This window comes from Ptiloglossa arizonensis, chromosome 14 (genome assembly GCF_051014685.1).
Source record: "Ptiloglossa arizonensis isolate GNS036 chromosome 14, iyPtiAriz1_principal, whole genome shotgun sequence".
Lineage (NCBI taxonomy): Eukaryota > Metazoa > Arthropoda > Insecta > Hymenoptera > Colletidae > Ptiloglossa > Ptiloglossa arizonensis.
The window spans coordinates 3,780,924-3,806,588 of record NC_135061.1 but is presented as its reverse complement, the minus strand read 5'-3'; the positions used below and the strand labels follow the sequence as shown (position 1 = coordinate 3,806,588).

General features: G+C 50.8%; 1 protein-coding gene across 12 annotated transcripts in view; it reads left to right on the top strand.

The window, feature by feature from the left end:
• Positions 1–1,893: 1,893 nt before the first annotated feature.
• Dati (zinc finger protein datilografo) overlaps positions 1,894–25,665 on the top strand; it is a 128,249-nt gene continuing 104,477 nt past the window's right edge. For all 12 annotated transcript variants that reach the window (XM_076326353.1, XM_076326360.1, XM_076326356.1 and 9 more), the window contains exons 1-2: positions 1,894–3,142; positions 6,780–6,890. In XM_076326353.1, the coding sequence (XP_076182468.1) occupies positions 2,072–3,142; positions 6,780–6,890 (1,182 nt within the window). In that variant the 5' untranslated portion in view covers positions 1,894–2,071. The remainder of the gene's footprint in view (positions 3,143–6,779; positions 6,891–25,665) is intronic.

Below are 25,665 nucleotides of genomic sequence, written 5' to 3'. Positions count from 1 at the left end.
TATCGGTAACGACGAGCGGTTGATCGATGATCGAATAGAATTCCTTTTAAAGAGTTAAAAATACCCTAGAGTCGCATTTCGAGGGGACGTCGTGAACGGACGCGAGGAACACAGGACGTACGAGGGTCGCGAAAACGTATCAAGCGGCGACGGAACCGTGATCGCGACACCTCGAACAAGCGGTGTGCACGCGGAGTACCGACAGAGCCATACGGAGATCGCCGCGGTCGGAGAACTGCCGTCCCGGTACGAAGAGATCGCACACGACCTATCACACGCTGGACGAGCGAGTCGTTTTCCACGCTTCGAACGAACCACAAGGGCTCGCGCGTTCCCACATACACGCACATACAACACGCACATCGACATAACGGGGCTACGAACTACTCAGGGCAAAACGGGACGAGCAACGTCCTCCGCGAGTGCGATTTCTCACCCGGCAGGCACAGAGCCCGCGACAACCGTATACGCGACTTTTATAGACGCACCGCAACTTACGCGTCCGCACGGACCGTCCCTCTCGTTCACACCGTCCGGGCTGGGCAATCCTGAATTTTAACCTGAACTTAAGTGTACGATAGACTTTAAGTTAGATAGAACAAAGAAATAGGGTGTTCTCCGTAGTGTCGGGGAACGTCCGCTCGCGCGCGCATCGATTCGCACGAACAAACACACCGCAAACGCACACACACACACACACACACACCCGTACACACGCACACACTTGCGTAACGAAACGCGAACGCACACGCCGTGCAAATGCAGACCGTAGGAAGGAGGAACTAAACCAACGAGAGAGACCGCGTACGAAAGAGTAGCGGCGAAACGCGTACGGGAGACACGGTTTCGAGGATCCTGAACAAACGTGGAGAGACCGAGGTATACCGCACCTTGGTCGTCGGTGGAGTTCACCGAGAGTACCACGGGATAAAAGACCAGTGGGAACACGAGGAACGAGAAGCGGAAGAAGAGGAGGAAGAAGAAGAAGCAAACCGAGAAGGTGCAACGACACTGACACCGACAGCTCGAGGCTAGGTAGCAAAGAAAGCAAGAGTTTCATGAGCCAAATAGCGAGAGGCGGCACCATCACCGGAACCATCATCACCGACGTCAGCACCGGTTACGCGAACATCGACCGAGCCGACACCGTCAACGACCACCACCACCTTTCGAAATCGAAACAGGTGGCGAGTAACTGACGTTCACCGGCGACCACGTACGAGGATCCTTAGGAAAGATCCTTGGCTAAAAGAGCGCGCCGTACAGCGGGGACAAAGATAGGAAGGAACGGCGGCGAGCGCGGAAGTGTGCCGGCCGTCGAGCTGCTTACCGGAAGGGGTGCGAAAAAGCGGGCAAGCTGCGCCGGAAGGGGGTAGCCCGGGCTTCTCGCGAAGGCCTCAAAATTTCGGACGCGACGGCGGCCCTGGACCTACGTGCCCAGACGCAAGCCCAACCGGACTTTGGCTTGGACCACCACCAGCAACAACATCACCATCAACAGCAACAGCAACAACATCAGCAGCAGCAGCAGCAGCAACAACAACAACAACAACAGCAGCAGCAGCAGCAACAACAACCACCGCAGCAACAACAGCAGCCGCAGCAGCAGCAGCAGCAACAACCGCAACCACCACCGCAGCAGCAGCAGCAGCAGCAACCGCAGCATCAACAACCGCAGCAGCAACATCAGCAGCAGCAGGGCCAAAATCCAGAGTCGCGTCCACACCATCACCTTCAACAGCATCATCATCATCATCATCATCATCATCATCAGCATCACCCCGGGAATCATCTCCACTCTGGCGATTCGGGGGGTGGGATAGGAGGTGGAGGAGGTGGCGGTGGAGCCGGTGGAGGTGGCGGTGGCGGTGGCGGTGGCGGAAGTGGCGGCGGTGGAAGTGGCGGTGGTGTTGCTGGTGTTGCTGGAGGAGGAACGGCCGTGTCCGAGGCGGACAGAGCCGTTAGGATCCACGACGAAGACGACGAGGACATCACCGAGAGGGAGGACGAGGAGGAAGACGAAGATCCCTGCAGCTCGCCGGAACCGGACCTCGAGAACGATTCGGAACCCATGGAGGTCCAGACATCGGCCGTCACTGCGGCGGCCGCGAACCTCCACGCGCTGCGCCAGCATGTATTCAAGATGTCCGACTACTGGCAACAACCGCAACGGGGACCGCCTCAGCATTCGCCGGGGATACAGCACAGCCCTATCGCGAACTCGAACCAACAGCAGCAACACCAACAAGTGCAACAGATGCACAGTCCCCTTGGTCAGCAGCAGCAGCAGCAGCAACAACAACAGCAGCAGCAGCAGCAACAGACCGGGGTCTCGCAGGTACAGCAGAACGCCAACGCCGGACTAGGCCAGACACCGAGCCCCCAGCAACAGATGCAACAGCAACAACAACACGCAATGTCCATGAGCCAGCAGACCGCTCAGGGATCGCAACATCAGTCTTCCCCGGCGCCGACCACACCGTCGCCACAGGCCGACCATCAGAACGCGATTGCGTCCAGCATGGCGCAGAGTCTTCACAACCTGGCACAGGTGCAGCAGTCCATGTCACAGGCATCGAGTCCATCGTTGACCGTTCAAGCGGTCCAGGCGGCTCAGGCCCTGAACCAAAATCTCGGACAGGCGCTCACCCAGGCGCTCACGCAGAACATGCAACAGAACCTGGGCCAAACGTTGCAGCACAATCTCGCGCAGAGTCTCACGCCGAGCCTGTCGCCCCAGCAACAACAACAGCTGCTCAATCAGCCGCAGAATCTCAGCCAGGCCAGCCAGAATCTACAACAGAACATCCAGAGCCAGGCGCAGAATCTCTCGCAGACGTTGCAGCAACAGGCGCAGAACCTCACCCAGAACCTCGGCCAGAGTCTCAGCCAGCAGGCGCTTCAACAACAGGCGCAGAACCTATCGCAGAATCTACAGCAACAGGCGCAAAACCTTACGCAGAATCTGCAGCAACAGGCGCTCAACATGGCCGGCAGCATCGCGCAGAACGGCGCGTTGGCCGTGATGAGCATGTCGAGCAACCAGCAACAAAACTCCCAGAACTCGATGCTGAGTCCCGGTGCTACCAGCCAGGACTCTCACGACGCCAGCCTGACGGAGAAACTCGTCAACGAGCTGCAGGTGAGAGAAACGCGTTCGCGTTTCGCGTACCGCGATCGCAAACGGCTCGCTTTCCGTATCTGTTTTTCTTTCTCGCTTTTATTTTCTCGATCTCGGTTAGACTCGCCCGTAGCCCCGGAGAGGAGAGATAAATAAACTGGGACGAGGCAACCGCGATAAAAGTGCATAATGCGCCGATAAATAGGGTCGTTCACTTGGGCCGACCGACGCCGGACAATACTTTCAAACAGTTTCTGCCGACGGAGAAAAATACTTCCTGCTCGCTCGTTTGCGGACACGACCAACGTCCAACGATTTCGAACACACCGATCTCGAGATTGGTTTTCCACGAGACGGTCGACAATTCGAGAACGCGAACTATTTTCTCGACTCGTCGCTCGCCGAATCGAATTCGAACGCGAAACGGTAGAGTCACGACCAGATCACGATTCAGATCCAACTCCGACACGGATGTTTGCGCGGATCTCGATTTCGAATCATAAAATGTTCTCGAGTGATTCGACGAGTACGATTCGAACGCGGTGAATCTCGAATCGTCGAGTTTCGAAATCCAGATCCATCTCCGACTGGGATGTTTACACGGATCTCGCTTTCGAATCTTGAAATTCACGCGAGTAACTCGACGAGTGCGATTCGAACACGGTGAATTTCGAATCGTCGAGTTTCGAAATCCAGATCCATCTCCGACCCGGATGTTTACACGGATTTCGATTTCGAATCTTGAAATTCACGCGAGTAACTCGACGAGTAAGATTCGAACACGGTGAATATCGAATCGTCGAGTTTCGAAATCCGTAGAGTTCCGACGATTCGATCGAGATCCATTTCCAACCCGGATGTTTGCGCGGATGTCGAATTCGAACCATAAAGTGTTCTCGAGTGATTCGACGAGTACGATTCGAACGCGACGTAGAGTTCGAAATCCGTAGAGTTCCGACGATCCAACGAATTCGGATGCAACTCGAACCCGGATGTTTCCCCAAGGTCGACCCGACCTCTCGGTTACGAACGTCTCGAGTCTCTCGAATAACTCGTCGAATTTAATTCGAACGCGACGCGTTTCGAATCGTCGAGTGCCGCGTAGAGAGTTCCAACGATTCGATCCGAATGCACCTCGAGAACCCGGATGTTTGCTCGGATGCGGTCTCTCGATTTCGAGCATTGAAACTTCCTCGAGTGATCGAACGAATGCAATTCGAATCGTCGAGTTTCGAGATCCGTGGAGTTCCAACCCGGACGTTCACGGATATCCATTCTCTCGAATTCGAACGCTCAATTCGAATCCACGACCCTCCCGCGAATCCGTACGATCGAAGATCCAAGCCGAGCGAATACGCGACGGTTTCGGTATTCGAAGTAGACGATCTCGCGGTAAAAACGTCGTAGCACGTTGGTGCGTGCGCGAACGCCAGGCGTCGACGTCGGCGTCGGCTCTACTTTCGATAAATCGCGGACGCATCGTCGACGATTTCGCCGACTGTTTGAATCTGCGACTGTACCGAGATACACTGACCATGGTTCACGCACATCGGAATACGTTGACTTACCGCGTCGCGTACTTCTCAACACTCTCGCGGCCCGCACACACTGGCGTGCACGCGTACACACGTACACAAGCGCGTGCCGCGGATCGAGCGGGCGAGCGAGAGAAAGAGAGCGTGCGCGCGGACGCGGAGTGTGCGAGCGCTCTCGCGCGCTACTCGACCAGCGAGCGAGCGAACGAACGAACGAGCGAGCGAGCGAGCGAGCGAGCGAGCAGCCAGGCGGACAGGCGGGCAGGCAGGCACGCACACATTAGAGTCACGGGGCCACAAATGCAAACGCGGCCCACGCACACCGATGCGACGAGATGCAGATACGTCGTCTCTCGGGGTTCTTGACCCGCGCAACACAGATAATACTATACGCATACGTCATACGGTACGCCGAGAAGATGTTCTCGAGAAAATATCGCGGCGTGCTTCTGCGATGCCACAGTCCCGCGAGCTTCGATACGAGGAAACTAAGTAAATATATCCCCGCGGATCCGCTTCGGTCTCGCCGCTAATAGGAATCCGAACGTTTTCTTTTTCTTCGTTTCGTCGTCTTTTACTGTTTTTCTCTCTCTTTCTCTCTCTCTCTCTGTCTACCTATATCTCTGTCTCTGTTTCTCCACTGTACTTTTCGTTGCTTTTTTTTTCCCGGGAGGCTCCGAGTCGCTTTCGTCGCGAGCATCGCTGTACCGGGTGATACTGGAAACTGGAAGCGACGGGGAATCGGGCCGAAACTTTTTCACAGGGTCTCGAACGTTTTTCTACCGGTTCGCGGTGAGAGAATACTATCGAACTCGAGCCCCGTTTCGCGTTAAACCGCGCGATGTGTTTCGAATCGTCCAGTTTCGAAATCCAGATCCATCTCTAACTCGGATGTTCACGCGGATCTCGATTTCGAATCATCAAATGTTCTCGAGTGATTCGATGAGTATAATTCGAACGCGATGCATTTCGAATCGTTGAGTTTCGAAATCCAGATCCATCTCCAATCCGGATGTTCACGCGGATCTCGAATTCGAATCATAAAATGTTCTCGAGTGATTCGTCGAGTATACGAGTATAATTCGTACGCGATGTATTTCGAATCGTCGAGTTTCGAAATCCAGATCCATCTCTAACTCGGATATTCACGCGGATCTCGGTTTCGAATCATAAAATGTTCTTGAGTGATTCGACGAGTATAATTCGAACGCGATGAATTTCGAAATCCAGATCCATCTCCGACCCGGACGTTCACGCAGATCTCGATTTCGAATAATAAAATGTTCTCGAGTGATTCGACGAGTATACGAGTATAATTCGAACGCGATACATTTCGAATCGTCGAGTTTCGAAATCCAGATCCATCTCCAACGTTCACGCGGATCTCGATTTCGAATTATAAAATGTTCTCGAGTGATTCGACGAGTAGAATTCGAACGCGATGCATTTCGAATCGTCGAGTTTCGAAATCCAGATCCATTTCCATCTCCAACGTTCACGCGGATCTCAAATTCAATTCTTAAAATGTTCTCGAGTGATTCGACGAGTAAATTCGAACGCGATGCATTTCGAATCGTCGAGTTTCGAAATCCAGATCCATCCCCGACCCGGACGTTCGCGCGGATCTCGATTTCGAGCCATAAAATATTCTCGAGTGATTCGACGAGTACTATATCGAGTGATAACCGTCTCTTCGACGAAACGAAGTGATTCCTCGCCGCTTACTTAGAAACTGGTCGCGTTCCAGTGTGCCCAACCTCGAGCTTCGCATCGTCGCAACGAGCGGTGAACGCCGTCGTTGGGAATGCGTTCGAGAAAAGAATCGTATCGGAAGAAGAGAGGCCTCGCGAATAGAACCACGCGAACTTTCTCCTCGACGAATTTTCTATGGCCCAACCCAGTTTCCGGAATCGCCGCGCGTACCTCGACGATCGTTCGACGTTGCGCGTCGTAACCGTGTCCGATCGCGAGCGTTCGAACCACGAGCGGATATTTCGATGGAATCGAACGGGACAACCGCAAGCGTCTCGAGATTGCTCGAGAAGCGATTTTGTAGTAATGCTGGTTTAGCGGAAAGGGCATGGAAAAGCAAACTAACACGAGCCTCCTGTCTTGCCCGATAGTCTCGTGCCTCTGCGGCGGGACTCGTAGTTGCGGGAGGCGCCGGCGGAGGCGGAGGAATGGGCAACATCAACGAGCGCACCCTCGAGGAATGCTGGTCCACCCTGCAACGAGTGAGTTGAACACTCAGCCCGTTCAAGATCCCCTTATTATTATTTCTCCTCGTCACGCGCAGCTTCCTGTTCGAGAACGACGAAAAGAACCTCTCGCTTTTTTTTTTTCTTTCGCGCCGATGCCGGTACCGGCTCGGCGCGCGTTTCTCTCTCTTTAATTCGATCTCTCGCTCTTTGTTACACTTTCTCTGGCGTGGATTTTTTTTTCACCCCGTTCTCTCTGTTACGTTCCTCCCGCACGTTCATGCATCAGCAACCGTCCCCCCTGCAGACGTTTTTTTTTTTTTTCACAACCGGAGACATCCATTGGTTTTCTTTCCGAGAGAGTTCGTTTCGGTTTTCGTTTCCATCCTCGATACGAGGACGATTGCACACCTTGGTCGATGTTGTCCGAGTTTCGTACGTAGTGTATACCTAGACACGCGTAGTAATTTTTTTTTCCTCCCCGAATTTTTTATTCGTCGTAGCATTGTTTCCAACCTACACACAACGCTGGCATGCTCTACGTGCGTGTATGTGCTTCTGTCCGATTTTTGTTTCGCTTGACTGGTAAGAATCCGCGTCGAGAACGATCGTGGACGGCGCGCGATCGCCGTCCCGATGGTCGATCGTCGACCGCCGATCGCGGTTCGAGAACCGATCCCACGAATCACGCTGGAAACGTGGAAGAGGATTTTCGCGGAGAGGATCGCGGCTAGACGACCGTCGTCCACGTCGTCGAGCGTCTCGACGAACGGTACCTCGGCAGCCCGCGAGACAATACCGCGTTTAATTGTTCCATACGCGTATTCCACGCACGATGCAACCGATTTAATGGGACAGTCCGTCACGATCGATAGTACACGAGTCTCCGCGTATATGGCGTTGTCCTTTTACGAGCCAGGACCGAAACGAGGGGAAAGGAAGCACCGCTAACGAGCCGTGAATCGAGTCGGACTATCCTTCGACTCGAAACGACCGAGATGTCCGCGGAGAGACGGAGAGAACCAGCCCTTCCACCGTACGGAGGGCCGCGAACGCGAGGGACGCGAGGGAGGGGGGTATCGGGGGAGGGGCCCGGAACAACGAGTAAAAAGAGAAGCAGCGGAAAAGTTTTAAATTCTCGTCCCGGGTACGAAGCAACAATTTGTTTCGCTAAGTAGCCCGTGCAGCTCTTTTGTTTTTGCGACTTCTTTTATTCCATCCCCTCGACCGTCGGGGGATGAATGGAAAGGTGGGAAGGAGGTGGCTGAGTGCGGTTCCACCACCGCGTGCTCGTCCATCGCCACCTTGAAAGCGAGACGAGACGAGGCGAGCCGAAACTTTCGGAAAATCGCAAAAACGCCTCGCGATGCCGAAGTTTTCGCGTTTTGCCGAGATTTAATTAAAACATTCGCCTCCTTTGTACCGGCCCGGCCGAGGATCTCCATCGGGAGGGACAAAAAGTAACCAACGACGCGCCCCGTGTACCCTAGCTCGCTTTTATCGTTACGCGAATATCTTCGAACGTTCGCTACACGAATCGATACTCTTACGCGGGTGCCGTAACACCGGACGCGTTGCTGCGTTTCGCGAGTATCCAACTGGAACGTTTTTACATTTATATTTAGTTAGTTTCTTCGAACTGGCCCGGTACGTTTCTTCGAAAGGTTCAAACTGACGACGGTGAACCTAGTTCCATTTGTATCGGATTTTTTTAAGACGTTGCGTTAAGGAACACGTATCGACTTATGAATACTATTTTCCGTTTCGATAATTGTAGCAGAGCAATAATGCAATTAATAATTTGGTGAAATAGAATTTTTACCAATTCCTTTGAAAAATTAGATTCGAAACCTACTACCATTTGTACCAGATATCTTTCAAAGACGTTGCGTTAAGGAACACGAATCAACTTACGAACACGGTTCTCCGTTTCGATAATTGTAGCAGAGCAATAATGCAATTAATAATTTGGTGAAATAGAATTTTTACCAATTCCTTTGAAAAATGAGATTTGAAATCTACTCCCATTTATGCCATATCTTTCAAAGACGTTGTGTTTCAGAACACGAATCGACTTGTGAATATTATTTTCCGTTTCGATAATTGTAGCACAGCACACTGTGTGAAAAATACGCTGTTAGTAATTTGGCAAGAAGGAATTTTTACCAATTCCTTTGAAATATGAGATTCAAAATCTACTCCCATTTATTCCGAATCTTTCAAAGACGTTGTGTTTCAGAACACGAACACGGTTTTCCGTTTCGATAATTGTTGCAGAGCACACTGTGTTCAAAAACGCAGTTAATAATTTGGTGAAAAGGAATTTTTACCAATTCCTTTGAAAAATTAGATTCGGAACCTACTCCCATTTATACCAGATATCTTTCAAAGACGTTGCGTTAAGGAACACGAATCGACTTACGAACACGGTTTTCCGTTTCGATAATTGTAGCAGAGCACACTGCGTGCAAAAACGCTGTTATTAAGTTGATAAAAAGGAATTTTTACCAATTCCTTTGAAAAATGAGTTTCGAAACCTAGTACCATTTATACCAGATCTTTCAAAGACGTTGTGTTCCAGAACACGAATCGACTTACGAATACTATTCTCCGTTTCGATAATTGTAACAGAGCACACTGCGTGAAAACACTATTACTAATTTGATAAAAATGAATTTTTACCAATTCCTTTGAAAAAAGGTATCCAAAACGAATCAAATGACCTCCTTGGGCTACGTGTTCGTTTCATAGTTAAACGAGTCGTTCTCGAGAGTGTTTCTCACCAATGGAGACTGTGTTTGAGAATGATTGACAAACTCTCGAACGTAGTTTCCATTAGTGAGAAACACTCTCGAGACCGACGCGGGAGATTTTTTATCGTAAAATGGACACGTAGCCTCACAGAAGTAACACACGGAACGAGTTTACTGCAACTCGATGCACTTTGGCCGGGGTATGGAATAAACGCGCGTAGAGTCGCATTCGACCAATAAGAATACTTTGTTATAAACAACGATGCACCGTAATTATAGGCTTTGGAACGGAACGGAACGTCTTTCCGTAACGGTCTCGGGATTACGAGTGACTCGCGACGCGTACCACGATCGTTTCGATAATTGTAACAGAGGACACTGCGTGCAAACACGCTGTTAGTAAGTTGATAAAAAGGAATTTTTACCAATTCCTTTGAAAAATTGGATTTGAATCCTACTCCCATTTATACCGGATCTTTCAAAGACGTTGTGTTCCAGAACACGAATCGACTTACGAATACTATTCTCCGTTTCGATAATTGTAACAGAGGACACTGCGTGCAAACACGCTGTTGGTAAGTTGATAAAAAGGAATTTTTACCAATTCCTTTGAAAAATTGGATTTGAATCCTACTCCCATTTTATACCGGATCTTTCAAAGACGTTGTGTTCCAGAACACGAATCGACTTACGAATACTATTCTCCGTTTCGATAATTGTAACAGAGGACACTGCGTGCAAACACGCTGTTGGTAAGTTGATAAAAAGGAATTTTTACCAATTCCTTTGAAAAATTAGATTTGAATCCTACTCCCATTTATACCGGATCTTTCGAAGACGTTGTGTTTCAGAACACGAACACGGTTCTCCGTTTCGATAATTGAAACTTGATAAGTGAACGAAGAAACAAAAGGGCGAAATAAATGGCCAGCGAACCGATCGTGTTATGGGGCCACCCTTGGGCCCTTTGTGGACCGACGAGTCCTTGAACGTCAACGGTAACAGATTTGATAACCGATTGGCAGGAATTTGTGCAAACGTTCAGTGTGTCTCCGAAAATGTCGATTCGTTGAACTCGTTTGCCATCTTAATCGCTCTTTGAGAACTCACCAAAGTTACGCTGCGACCCTCGCGAAATATTCTCGAAGAATTCCATGGTTCAAAGTTTTTGAGACGAAAATGTGTTTTTAATTTCACAAAGAGAGAACCAAAGAGACGAGGAAACGTTTATTGCGATTGCTCTGATCCGTGGTATTGTTAGATCACTGATCTTACGTCGAACTTTCTCTTCGTTTCGTTTTCTTCCTGACAATTACCAATATGGCTGGTATTTTTTTAAACATTTATTTTTTTCTTACACGTATAACGTAAGACTACCAATGTCGTTTAAAGTAACGATAGTACGGGATTCGAATGTTATCTTACCAATCGATTGTGGAAAGAAAGCGACGGGTCGAAAAAGACCCAACGAACCTACCAGAATCGATCTACTTGAATATAGCTGCGATCTTTGGTTTCGAGGCGGAATTTTTACGACAAGATCTTGTTTTTTTTTATCAAAACGTTATATCAAAGATTCGAAATTAAAAATCACCCTAACCAGCGTTCACGTTACTTCGATTCGAAATTCGATGTACGTTTTCAACGTTGATACGATTTTACCGAATCTTTCGAAAAGAACAAACGCAACGGACGCAACGTTAATAATCGTGCCGAAATAACGATTCGTAAACAATTATAATTCAATATTGCGAAACTTAATTGCTATTGCACATTTCCGTTTGGGTTATATTTAATCTTTAACTTTACTGTAATTGTACAAACGAATCGGGTTTCCCACTATTTTATCGTCAAATCGACTTTGTTCGTTATTAATAACGATACCGGCTTTAAACGCGACAAAGGTTCCGTACGATTAGGAGATTGGTTTATACGGACGACAAATGGCGTAAAAATATTATCTACCCGGAATACGATTGAAAATATTCGAACGATCGTTTGAACGAACATTCAAAGTTGTTCAAACACCGACAAGTACGTGCACGATTGTCTCGTCGAAGTATCGACGATACTTAACGTTTAAATCGCATCGATGTTACAAGAAATATCAACAAGTAGCGATTGGTGGGGGCTGGAAAGACAAGTTTGTCGGTTAGCTTCGATCTATACTCAACCTGCCCAATTTCGTATCTTTATTTCTCTCGTGCAAATGTACACACTTTTAATTTCCGAAACTAAAAGTTCTTCTCCGATATCAACGTACATATCTTGTATTCTTCATATCGTTTTCAAGTATCAAACGATAAACTCGTGAAATCGTTTCCTTTACCTATACTCTTTTCCTTGTATTTCTTTCGCTTTATATCGTCCTTGCGTAACCCTTTGCAATATTTTATTCTAAATTGTATTTGCAATATTCTATTCTCTTGATTCAAACGTAACACTCGACTATTCCCAATATCGTTAAACAGCCGCCTCTTCGAGGTGAGAAGTTAAATTCTATAGGAATTAATTTCTCACCGTTGCCACCGGATTAAGAAAAAAAATGGAAAAAAAAAACCAAGGTTACGGGGTTCGAACTGGAATAGCGCGCAAGATGCTATTGTCGAGGATCCGAAGGGGGAACCGAGTCCACGGGATGCTCGTCGAGGGGCTCGTTGTTCTCTCGTTTCGGTGATCTGTTCCAAGTCGTCGAGTTACGTTTCACCGGATAATAATTTATTTCTAGGTACACGTTAGAAACAATCGTTCGATGTCGACGATAATTAAACGGTACGCGTCTGTTCTGTTTTTCTTTCCTATGAAAATTTCTGTACGCAGTCGAGTTTTGTTCGTATCGAGGTGATTTTCACGTGGTAAAAATCGCGATCGATCGAGCGAGCGAGCCCGATCGAAACGAGCCACGGTGCGAATCGTGGGAAAACAAAGGGCGCGAACGAAGATGGAAAGTCGAAAACATTAATGCGCTGCAACGTTGTGTAAACACTCGTCCGCGAACGGTTCTCATGGTTCTCCATCGGTGGGGAGGGGGAGTTCTATGTACATAGGCAGCGAGAACGAGGAGGAGGGGGGTCTCTGTTCTTTCACCGGCGCGAAAATTAAAATCCAATTATTTCGACACCTCTGCTCGACCCTCCGACGATTCAAATGAATTTTTTGCCACGGCTCCTTCCCTCCGAGTCTCTCTTCCACCCCGCGTTAAACCGGTTCGACGTCGAAGGTAACGTTACAGAGCCACGGGCCTACCCTTGACCGATCCGTAGTCCCGATCTCGAATCGACGACAGCTGCCAGAACCGGAACCACGCCGCACGGGGAAAAGAGGAAGACGACGAAGAGAAACAAAAAAAAAGGAAGGGGGAAGAGGACGAAGGAGAAGCTCTCGAGATCGATACTCGTTGAATCCTTCGGCCGGAAGACGCAAACTTTCTCGTTCGAAGAGCTCGAAAGAAATTCCTTGCCCTCGATCTCCACCCTAACGACAAATCGAACCGATCGCCGCAACGAGGAAGAAACAAAGGACAAAGGATCTCGAATTTCGTCCAATCGACGTCTTAAGTTATTCTCTGTTTCTTTTTCTATCTTGTTTATTTGTTTACCAACGGGGTGAATACTTTAGAGGACGAAGAATGATCCAGATGAATCGTAAGGAACGATCGAAAATTGAATCTGGTACCAGTGAGAAGGATGTCAGTGTATGCAAAGCACTTAGTAATATATTTCAGAACAGTGTTTGATCACCAAACGTAATGGAGTAGTTTAATGGAGAATCTTGTCGATTGGTCGGTCCGATTTGTTGCTCAGTTGGAAACTGATATACTTTTTAATCAACAGGATGAAAAACAGAAAGATTGATTCAAATTTTGATCAATCCACATGTTTTTTCATCTTTCGTTTCTTTCGATCGGTCGGTCCGATTTGTTGCTCAGTTGGAAACTCAGACACTTTTTAATCAACAGGATGAAAGAGAGACAATTATCGATCGAAATTTTGAACGAGAGTTTCGAACGCCATCGAGTACTTAAAATACTTGTCCGGGTCCTAAACGACCCACACGTGACACATTCAACGAGAGTTTCGAACGCCATCGAATACTTTAAATACACTTGTCCGGGTCCGGAAAGACCCACGCGTAACACATTCAACGAGAGTTTCGAACGCCATCGAGTACTTTAAATACTTGTCCGGGTCCTAAAAGACCCACACGTGACACTTTCAACGAGAGTTTCGAACGCCATAGAATACTTTAAATACACTTGTCCGGGTCCGGAAAGACCCACGCGTAGCACTTTCAACGAGAGTTTCGAACGCTGTAGAAGACTTTGAACGTTTGTACGGGTCCGGAAAGACCCACGCGGAACACTTTCAACGGGAGTTTCGAACGCTACAGAAGACTTTGAACGACTGTACGGGTCCGGAGAGACCCACGCGGAACACTTCGATCGTTCTCGCGAGTTTCTCGAGCGGAGAAATTTTCACGTTCCCACAATCGTGCGGCGAAGACAGAAGGTGCGTGTTCCGTAACAAAAGTTCGCGCCTAGACGCGTCTTTCTCACGTTCGCATCCCCTTGAGCGCAACTTTTTTTTTTGCCTTCGACCCCGCAGAGGTAGCATCGTGTTATTTAAATAACGGTGTTCGCGCGCGTGCCATTGTTTCACTAACCCTTCTACTATTACGGAAAAGGGGGAGGGTGGGGGGTAGGGGGTGCGGCGTAGCGTTCTGTTTCGAGTCGAAGAAGAAAACCTGGAGGATGAAAGACAGAGGGGCGAGGGAAACACTTCCGTGCCGCGTAGCCGTTATGGCGAAGGCGAAATTACGACATCTCAAGTCCAGGGGCAACCATGCCGGCCAGAACGTACAAAGTTTCCTGGCTTTTCAGTAATTTTCTATGATTTTCAGATCGCATGATCGCTAACAATAACGCCGTGCCCCGCGCCGGCTGTTAAGATCCTCCTAATCGAATTGTTCGATCTTCGGTGAAACCGCGGCGAGTACGTTCGACTTTGTTCGTGAGAGTTTCAAAGAAATTTCCGCTCGAAGAGCGAACCGAGCGTGCACGGAAAAATTCGCGGTTCGAAGAATTTCACGGGGTCGCGAGTTCCAAGTCGATCGCGAATCGACGTTGCCCGACGATCGATCGAATCGAGAAGATCGCGCGACGACGTTGTTGCGTGCAACGGGACAACCTATAGGGTAGATGTCCCAATTACCGCCACTTTAAACTTATCGCGTAACTCGGTTTCATTATTTCAGACGCCATTTAACCCGAAAATCCTTCCAAATTGGGCCACGGGTTGCTCGACGTCTCCTTTATTTGTAAACATTTTTTGCCGACTGTCGATCGATCGTTAATCGAAACCGTACGACGAAGCGTCGCGTGTCGAACCTACGCTCGAAAAGTTGTCACTGGAACGGAAACAACTCCGTGAACTCGACGTTTAAACTCGGTGGACTCGACTTTCAAACTCCAGTGAACCCGACTCGCTCGATTCCGCGAACTTGACTTTGACTTTCCGTACACGAATCTCCCGATCTTGCGTTTCGATGCATTTTTAAATAATACACGATACGTGTCGTCGAACGCTCGGTAATCCACGCGTAAAATTAGAATCCGTTCAATCATCGTCGGTCTTCCTCTGCGCGGTCTTCCTTCTTCTTTGCAAAAAATCGATCAAAGATTTCGACTCGTTGCGAATCGATGATATAAGGTGGACCAATCTACGTAGACTTTGAGTGCCTGCCCGGGTCCGGAAAGACCCACGCGTAACACTTCGAACGAGAGTGTCGAACGCCATCGAGTACTTAAAATACTTGTCCGGGTCCGGAAAGACCCACGCGTAACATTTTCAACGAGAGTTTCGAACGATATAGAAGACTTTGAACGCCTGTACGGGTCCGGAAAGACCCACGCGGAAGACTTCAAACGAGAGTTTCGAACGCTATAGAAGACTTTGAACGCTTATTTTTTTATACACTCTAAGTAAATCGTGTTTCTTTGCACCGGAAAAAATGAAACAACAACCCAATAAATAAATCTAATTTTTCTAGAGATCAAAGTATTGCGTGTTTGTGTAAAATTGTAGAATTCGTGGAATGTCGAAACAAAAGACTGACGTTTCAAAGCGAGTATACGATTTACCTAACCACCCATATTATCACCTAACCTAGACCTAACCCAGACCTAACCCAATATAAATACCGAATCAACGTGCACGTGGTACGGTCGGTGATAGGTCGAACGCAACGAGAAGCGCAAAGCAATCGTCGATGGGACGTTCGAACGCTCTCAATAGAGTTCTTAGCAATGGAGCCCGTTTTGAGGTTAGGTTCAGCGGGAGCCTTCGACCGTACTCGCCTTTGCGCGGTTGAACCGTCGCTCTGTTACGACTCGCGCACACTTTCTCCTAATACGCGAACCAAAGACGTCGTAATAATAATAGAAATAATAACTTTTAACGTCTATCGCAATCCCGCGAACACGATACGTTCCGCGCACGCGTTCAATCGAACCGATGTATTTCGAAAAGCAATTGTCCACGAACTCCTTGTGAGCTTTTCTCGTAGATAGTCTTTACTCTGTACGTTTATCCGATGTTCGTTCGAAATTGGAACGATATCGTAACAACTCTGCGAAAGTGACGTCCCGACTTATCGAACTCGATTCTACGACTCTCCGAACGTTTCGAGTTCACGAACTCGTCATTGTGATCTCAGCTTTGGACCGAACTCGACCACGTCGATGATTCGGAAATTCAACTTTCGGACTCCGTGAACTCGATACTCGAGTATCGTAAACGAATTTCTAGGCTCCGTGAATTCGACACTCGAGTATCGTAAACGAATTTCTAGGCTCCGTGAACTCGACACTCTAGTATCGTAAATAAATTTCTACTCTCCGTGAATTCGACTCCGCGAACTCGACTCTACGACTCTAAACTTTCAAACCCAGTAAACGCGACTCAAAGACTCCCGAAAGTCCCCAGTGGTCGAAAATTCCGAAAACGAAGTCGGTATCCCCGTCGGGGAACATTCTCCCTCGATATTGGTAACGGTGGTGTTCCGTTGTGTTCGTAAGTTTCTCCGTTAACGGTTCCCGAACGATAAACGTTCCGATGGATCCGTAATTGCGTCGAGATCACCGCTCGATTCGTTTAATTCGCGGGTGGAACGATCGGAAAGAATCGGTGAAAATGAGAAGCACCGCGATGCCGCGATCGACGCTGCCCGGCGTGATAAATAACTTGTCAAAAGCGCGGCCGCGCGGGTACGTAGGAGAAAGGTGCGCGCGCGTTACAAAGTCGCGCGCCGGCGGAACGTTCGGTGCGCGGCGCGTACGGTTCTTTTGTCCTCCTCGTTTTTTTCTCCGTCTTCGTCGTACGCTCGTATGCCGCGGCGCGCCGCACCGCGCCGGTTCCGCCATGACCTACCCCAAGCGGTCGACGAGAAAAAGAAGGAGAAAAGGGGGGCAACGGGCAGGAGGGGGAGCACGGGTCCGTGGTCCGGGGTCCGGGGTCCCTGCGCCGAGCGGAGAAGGTGGTAGCGGTGGGGGTGACGGCTGGCGGTGGTGGGGGGACCGCGGTGGCGGTGGCGGCGGCTAGCCGAGGAAAAACGAGAGAAGGAGAGAACTCGCGCGCCCACACACGGCTGCGAAGTCGCGGCGCGGACGAACGGGAGAGGAGGTTGGCTCGCGGCTGCGAAAGAACGAGACGGAATCGACGCTGCGCGGTGGAAAAAGGGAGGAGGGCGAGACGCGCGGTACGGAGTTTATTCTTTGTGTCGCGCGTATGGCTGCGCGCTTTTTTTTTATCGTTCGTTGACTCCGCGGCGTTCTGCAGCCGCGGAGCAACGCGTTCGCCGCGTCGCTCCCGGCGATAAGATTACGCTCGCAGGGGCGGTGGTCGGCAGCGCGCGGGCGCACGTGCGGAGGCTACGCCGAATCCTCTCGCGGGATATTACACCGAAATTCCGCGACAACTTGCGAAAAACGAGAATCCCGAGAAAAACGAGCGTAACATCGGTGCGTCATCGAGAACCCCTCGTACGAGACCAGCTGCGACAGCAACGAAACGACGCGGATTCGCATCCGGAACCCTGAAACGTTATCCGTTCGAGGAACTTGGCCCGCGTGAGCTGGAAGAAGCCACGAGGTTCGGCCCTCTTGTAAAACGAATCGCTACTTTCTGCCAACGTTTCGTTCCCGCGCTGATTTCGTTCCGGAGCGGACCTTTCGCGGACCGTGGTCCCTGACCTACCGCGTCGAACGCAGTTCTTTCCGCTCGCGCGCGGTCCAGGGGATACCGACCGGTTTCGAAAGCGGAGAGTCTCCTCGAAACGTGGACGAACCTCTCCTTCGGGACGAAACTTCCTTTTATTTGTTTTTTTTACTTTCAAGCTAGGAAATTTCCCGAATCTTCAACGAAGTTCCGCATCGAGCTCCGCGATTCGAGAAACACTGACCCGGCGTAACGCGCGATCCCAGTTCACGGCTCTTGTTACGCAATTCTGCCGAACTTATCGAAGAACCGTTATTTTACGCGGCGCGAGTAATTACCGGTAACCGGTGGACGAGAGGACGCGTACGCAGCAGCCGTTAACCCGCGCCGGTTGCGCTCGAGCGCGAGATCACCGATCCGAGGAGACCCGTGAAACCGAGTTCGATCGCAGACCCGTTAGAACGAACGAAAAACGATGTAAACGCAAGCGCGGTGGGGGGTGGGGGCGTCCATCGGGCGGGAAAATCAGCGAGATACGATTTCGTGGGTCCGAGCGGAGTTGAGAAATCTCGGCGGTCGGACAGCCGGCCGGAGAGAGACCGTGCGCGTATCCCAGAACCTTTCCTCTCCTCTGGTTGGAACTGCCGCGGCAAAAGATCGTTGCCCTTCTAAATATAAGTTTGCAAAATCGAACAGCAAAACTGCAGAGTTTTGCCGTGGTCTGTGCGGCTCTGTGTGTATATTGCCGGTAGATCAGCCCCCTTCTTCTTCTTCTCCTCTTCCTTCTTCCCTTCTTCTTCTTCTTCTTCTTCTTCTTCTTCTCGAGCTTCTTCTGCTTCTTCTTCCTCGCCTTCTTCTTCTGGCGTCCTCTCGCGCTCCTCTTTCTAGCGCGTCGCTTGGTCCTCCTCCGTCGGAGCGTATCCTCTCGTTGGCTCTCTCCTACTCCCTCGAGTAAGAGTCCGTATCCACCACCTCCTTCGGGCCCCCTCCTCGGCTACCTCCGACGCCGATCCCCCACTGTTCTCGCTCCGTGACCTCGAAGGCCTGCGAATCCGCTCTTTCGTTCGCGTCGACTTTCGGGCAAAATTCGCCCGCTCCCCTGAACGTAGTCGTAGGTCAGGATCCGGCCAAGCCGAACGGGAACCGGAGAGGACGATCCGGGACCCCTTCGGGCGAACCGGAGAGACTCACGGGACACCGCGCGCGACCATACCCCCGACGGTTCGCGCGTTTCGAGACGGACGACGACCCCGAAATACGCGAATTTCCGCCCGGAAATCAACGATTCGAGGGTACGAACGCGCCGCGTTTCGACGAGGAATCGAAATCATCGCGGCGCGTACACCGTGCTTGGGAATATTTACGGTCGAGGTTTATTTCTGGCGAAAGAAGGACGGAACCGCGGATAAAAACGGAGCGGTTGGAAGACGAACGATCGATTCGCGAGGGGAACGGAACCACGAGGGGAACACGGGGGACAGGGGAGGGGGGACGGTCGAGCGAGGACGGAGAGCGCGAAACAACGGAGATAAAAAAAAAAAGAAAGAAGAAAAATCCGAGCGCGCGGAAAAAATAACCGAGCCGGAATCTGGGTCAGCGGGGCTCCGCAATCGCGACGCGCCAATGTCAAGCAGCGCGCAAGATCGCAAGGCCGACGAAATCGCGAGCAGGGAAGCAGCGTTAGGGTCCCTCGTCCGCGGTGAAAAATTCTTCTCCGACGGAGGAACGATTTCGCTCCAACGGTTTTTTTCCCCGGTCTTTAGACCTCCTCGCCCCCCGACCCCCCTACGGACGAAAGAGCAAAGAGCGCTCGGAGCGCGCACGTTGCAGCGCCGCGGCGTCATCGTCATCGTCATCTCGTGCACGCGTGGGTGAATAGCCTGGCCGGTCTCGGGCTACGGAGACGGGACGGGAGAGACGAGAGGGAGAGACCAGAGGGAGAGCCTCGAAGGGGGACGTAGGAGAAAGAGAGAGAAGGAACGAGAGAGACGAACCGCGTTCGAGCGGCAGAGGGGGACCACGAGGAAGAAAGACGGTAACGTTGCTCTCCTCTTGGTCCCGCGTACGCGAGATCGGTGAAATTTTCGTCAACCGGAGACACAGTTCCCATAGACGATCCAACGATCCCGGGCCAACCGTCTAAATCGTTCCCCCGTCGTTCGATCGTCATCCCTGCTAGACCAAGAGGTGAAACGTACGCGATCCGCGTCACCGGGATGGCAAAGCCGCAACCCCACTCCGTACTCTCGTGGATCCGCTCTGGTAGCTTCTCGAGGCGAGTATTCTACCTTCGGACCTTCGCGCCAGTGCCCCCCACCGGCTGGTATCCGGCCAATCGGCCGCGAGGACGCCGGCGTGAAGCCTACGCGACGGCGGGCAGGCCGATTCTCGCCGGCGCCCCAGCATTTTATACGGAAAAGACTCTTTAACGAAGCACAAGGTGCGCACGCACGACCAACTTCACGCGACACCACGCGCGCACCGCGTCACACGCACACGGGGAGGCGAGAGTGCGACGAAGACGACCACGACGACGACGACGACGACCACGACGACGACGAAGACGACGAAGACGACGAAGACGACGACGACGACGACAACGACCAAGACGAAAACAGCCGACAGAAACGTTCTCCGTCTACTCCTCTCCCCCCGGTTCATCACCCTCTCCCCCCTTTGGACGAGGTATTTTTCCCGGCGTGGAATCGCGGGCAAGAATCGAGACAACACCGAGACGATTCGGCACGGTGATCGGATGCCGATCTGAGACGCGGGTTCGATGAGTCGCGCGGAGGGCGTCGTGGAAGAGATCGGTCTCGCGCCGGCGACGAAAAACCACGGAGGATGAGTGACAACGTGCGCGGCATTGACAGCTGACAGCGCGCGAGGAATCCTCTCCGTCGCTCCTGTTACGCGCCGTCTCCTCGTCCCGTCTTCGATCCCGAGGTTGTCCCCGCGACAGTGTGTATTCCTTTCCCGCTCTATCCTGGCCTCCCTTCGTTTCACCGCGTCTTCTTCGTCATCCTCCTCCGGCCGCCGTGGTTCGCCGCCCCCACCAAGTGACCGACCGCGCCGCGGAGTGCCGAACGATGAACTCGGGCAACAGTGTGCCATATTTTGTGATCTTTTTACCTAGCTCCTACCACCGCGTTTTAACTGTGATCCACCTACTCTAGAAAACCGGGCACGATTGAGGTAAGGATACTCTCTCTAACTTGTAACACCGACACGGCGCGCTTCTAGACGGAAGGTTCGGTTACGGGCGTTCGAACCGGCGATACCGTGGCAACGTTTCGGTGAATATCACCCTGGTACCCGGTCTCTGCGTGGAATCGGCGCGCGTCGTACACCGCATTCCAGAACGAGGACGACGCGCTCCTTCGAGCGCGAAACACCGCCAACTGGATCGACATCGAAGTCGACGGCGTCTCGTATCTCGCGGGAGAAAGATCCTTTCGTCCGCCCCCCGGCGCCGTGGAGAAACGTACACTCGCGGTGCGCGTTACCGCACTCTCGAAATCGAGACGTCACCTTTCGACACTGGACCCCTAACCTCTCTACCCAACCCACCCACCTACCCTCTCGAACGGAAACACATCCGGGGTGATCATCCCCGTAGGACCCAGTCCGGCTCGAGACCCCGTTGTTCGACGGTTACTCGCGACGGACGATCCCGATACCTCCAAGGAACGTTACAGCGGTATTCCTCGGTACCCCGGTGTGTTTTTCGGGGTGCACCCGATCCTGTCGCGGAGCCACGACCCGCGCCGACCGACTGATCGACCTCCCGCGGAGGCTCGTCGCTCGCCAGTCGCCGTGGAACGTGTCCCGAACAGTTTCGTGTACCACTCTCCGCCGGTACCGGTCGGAGCGCGCTAGAGCATTTTTCGCGAGCCAGCCTCGCGAGACGCCCGATTCTAAGACGAAGAGAAACGCCGCTGCCCGCGCCGCGAGTCGGGGAGTACGAGCGCGAGCGCGCGAGCGAACTTGTGAGCGCTCGCGCGCGCGCGCGTCTACGAATGAGAGAGAGAGAGCGAAAAGTGGGGAGAGCGAGAGACCGCCGGTGGAGAGGGAGACGGAAACAGGCCCGTTGGGAGGAAGAGAGATAAACGGAGAGAGATAGCGCGAGCCGTATGCAGATCGCGGCGCGGAGTACCGCGCTCAAAGAAAAATTCCTTCGGTGGCAAAAACTCGACCCTTTGGTCGCGCGAGCCGTGGGAAATTTCGTCGAGGGGAGCGATTCGGATCGCGGGCCCCGAACCTAACGTTCACGGGGATGGAATCCCAAGCGCGGTCCGAGACCACGGGTACGCGAGAGTTTTCCCGGTTTAAGGGGTGGGGGGAGGGGGCCTGCCGGGGTTCGCGGCGGTTTTTTCGAGTTCAACGACTCGCCGCTGGCCAACCGAGGCGGGACGCGCACACGGGGGTTTGAGAAATGTCAAGAAACGCAGGCACCGTCTCCTCCTCGGCGACGGCGGAGGGCAGGGGGGAGGGAGGGCCGGAGGCGGGCGGGTGCCGCGAGAGGAGAGACGAATGCGAAAAGAGAAAGAGAGCGCCGGGACGAACGGAAAAGGAGGAACGGGAGAAAGAGCCGCGGAGAGCAGACGTGGCAACGGCGCGAATGCAGAATGCACGCTGACATAAAACATACATATATGCAGGATGCAGCGAGCAGCATCCCGAGCCTTCTCTTCTAGGAGAGAACGCTGCTAGACGCGACTTTACTCCGAAACACCGCCGACGCTGGCCCCCCCGCGGTACGCGTACACCCGCCCCCTCGATCGCACCCACGATACTCTTCGACGAGATCGATATTTATCGCGTACCGCGAACCGAGGATCGATTACACGGCCCAAAATATTTCCAACATCGAGAATTCAATCGCGACGAGATCACGGTCCGTGTTTCTTTTCGCTGGGACGGAGTCTTGTCGTATACGGGCAAACGGGATACTTATTCTAGGGCCCAAAATATTCTCAATGGTTCTGCATTGGAAATTTAACTACGCCAAATCACGGTACATGTTTCTTTTACAAGTTGAACAGAGTTTTATTGTCTATAGAGAACGGAATACCGACTCTAGGGCCCAAAATATTCCCAATTTTTCTACATTGGAAATTTAACCCCTTCTAAATCCCGATCCACGTTTCTAGACAAGTTTAACAGAGTTTCATCGCCTACAGAGAACGGAATACCGACTCTAGGGCCCAAAATATCCCCAACTATTCTACATTGGAAATTTAACCCCGTCTAAATCGCGGTCCATGTTTCTTTTACAAGTTTAACAGAGTCTTATCATCTACAGAGTACAGAATACCGATTCTAAGGCCCAAAATATTCCCAACGTTTCTACATTGGAAATTTATCCCCGTCAAAATCCCGGTTCACGTTTCTTTCCCAAGTTTAGTAGAGTCTTATTGCCTACCGAGAACGTAATACCGATTCTAAGGCCCAAAATATTCCCAAATTTCGTAGATGGTGAATTTTAAACACCCCAAAACCCCGATCCACGTTTCATTTGCTAATCAAAGTAAGTTTTACCGCGTATCGATATCGAAATACTCATATTAGGGCCCAAAATATTCCCAACTTTCGTTGATGGTGAATTTTAAGGCCCCAAAATCCCGATCCACGTTTCATTTACTAATCAAAGTAAGTTTTACCGCGTATCGATATCGAAATACCCATATTAAGGCCCAAAATATTTTCAACTTTCGTAGATGGTGAATATTAAGGCCCCAAAATCCCGATCCACGTTTCATTCGCTAATCAAAGTGAGTTTTATCACGTATCGAAATCGAAATAACGATACTAGGGCCCAAAATATTCCCAACTTTCGTAGATGGTGAATTTTAAGGCCCCAAAACCCCGATCCACGTTTCATTTGCTAATCAAACTAAGTTTTACCGCGTATCGAAATCGAAATACCGATTCTAGGGCCCAAAATATTTTCAACTTTCGTAGATGGTGAATATTAAGGCCCCAAAATCCCGATCCACGTTTCATTCGCTAATCAAAGTGAGTTTTATCACGTATCGAAATCGAAATAACGATACTAGGGCCCAAAATATTCCCAACTTTCGTAGATGGTGAATTTTAAGGCCCCAAAACCCCGATCCACGTTTCATTTGCTAATCAAACTAAGTTTTACCGCGTATCGAAATCGAAATACCGATTCTAGGGCCCAAAATATTCAACTTTTCTACATCGAATATTTAACCGCGCCAAGATCCCGCTCCATGTTTCCTTCACCGATTGAACAGAGTTTATGCAAAACCATTGATAATTTTCCATTAGAGAGAAACGCGAGAAGAATGTACATCGAGCTACGATTTTTCAAACTGACGATCGTTTCTTCCGTTTTCCACCGGTCGTTGAAGTTTCCTCGCGAGTCGATCTTTCGAGCCACGTTTTTCGTATTCGGAAAACACTGAACGGTGTTGAAATTAACGCTGATCTAGGTTTCGAAAACGAACAAATTTCTCCGAAAATTAACGCTAGATATTAATATTTTTTGCACACCTACGCAATTTACACCGACTCGATTCGAACCGTGTTCGAAGCGAAAGAATCGGCATTTCGACCTGTGGTTTGTCGGTGTACTCCGAGGCTTAAAGTTTCATTGTGCAACCGACCCGCTGTGATTTACTCTCGGCGATAAAAATAATATCTCGTCGATAATAAAATATATTTCGTTCGATATTGAATATTTCCTCCCGATCGTCGAACGAGTGGAAAAAAGACGCACTTTCCATAAACTAAAAAATGTTAAAAACGATTCGTTGCCTAAACAGTCCACAGATATATACGATGAGTTTTCAAGTTTGACTAAACTAACATTCTCAATGATTTTACATCTTTTATAATTTCTAACTTAAACATTGCACTCGACACTGCTCGAACCAACGACGCGCGTAAAATTCATCCTCCGGTTTCCCTGTCACGGAAAACTTTCAACGATTTCGTCGATCTCGATTTACGATTCTCGATCGTCTCGAAAGAACCTCGAGATCCACGAACCAGCGAGAGCGTCGTTTCGAACGACTCTCGCAAAGTTAACGCGTTGATTGCCAAGCGCGAGTTAACTCGAAGCTGACTGCCCGTCACCGGACGCCGTTTACGAGAAAATAATGGACGGTGGGCGTTCGAAAAAAAAAAAGAAAAAAAACCGGGCGAAAAATTAGCGCGTAGTCGAATAATTCGCGAAAAGTGAAAACGAAGCGTCGAGTTATCTCTTAGCCGGCGCCTGTGCGAGGCGTTTCGACGCGGACACCGAAACGCGAGACCCACCGACTCGAAAACGAGGTCGTATCGGAACGGTTGCAATTGCAGTTGCATCGTATGGTTTCGTCTGGTCGTTTTCGAATCTCGGCTACGTACGAAGGTAGCCCGTAACGAAACGAGAAACGAGGTCGTTGACACGCCAGTTTGCAGATTTTCCGGGCGATCGCGGCACGCTCGATATTTTCGGCCGGCTTCGAACCCCTTTCTTTTATCTCGGAGCGTGGATGGCCGAACGAGGGACGAAGGAAAGAGAGGGAACGGGCGCATCGTGGCTGCTGAACCTGACCTCCGACAATGCACGCCGGCGTCGGCGTCGGCGGCATTCCGCCCGAGCCTCCGCGCGACTCGTCCGCTCTTCCTCTCTCCTTTTGTCTCTCGAGTCACCGCGTGCTCGTTATTAAAATAAATTAAAGACCGCGAGGGACCGCCGCGAGCCCTTTCTTTCGATACGGTTTCCATTTCCGAGCGAACCGTGGCTCTCTCCGCCGCTACCGAAATTCAACGAAAACACCACCCGGAGCCCACGGTGCTCGAAGGACATCAACTTCTCCTTTGTCCTTC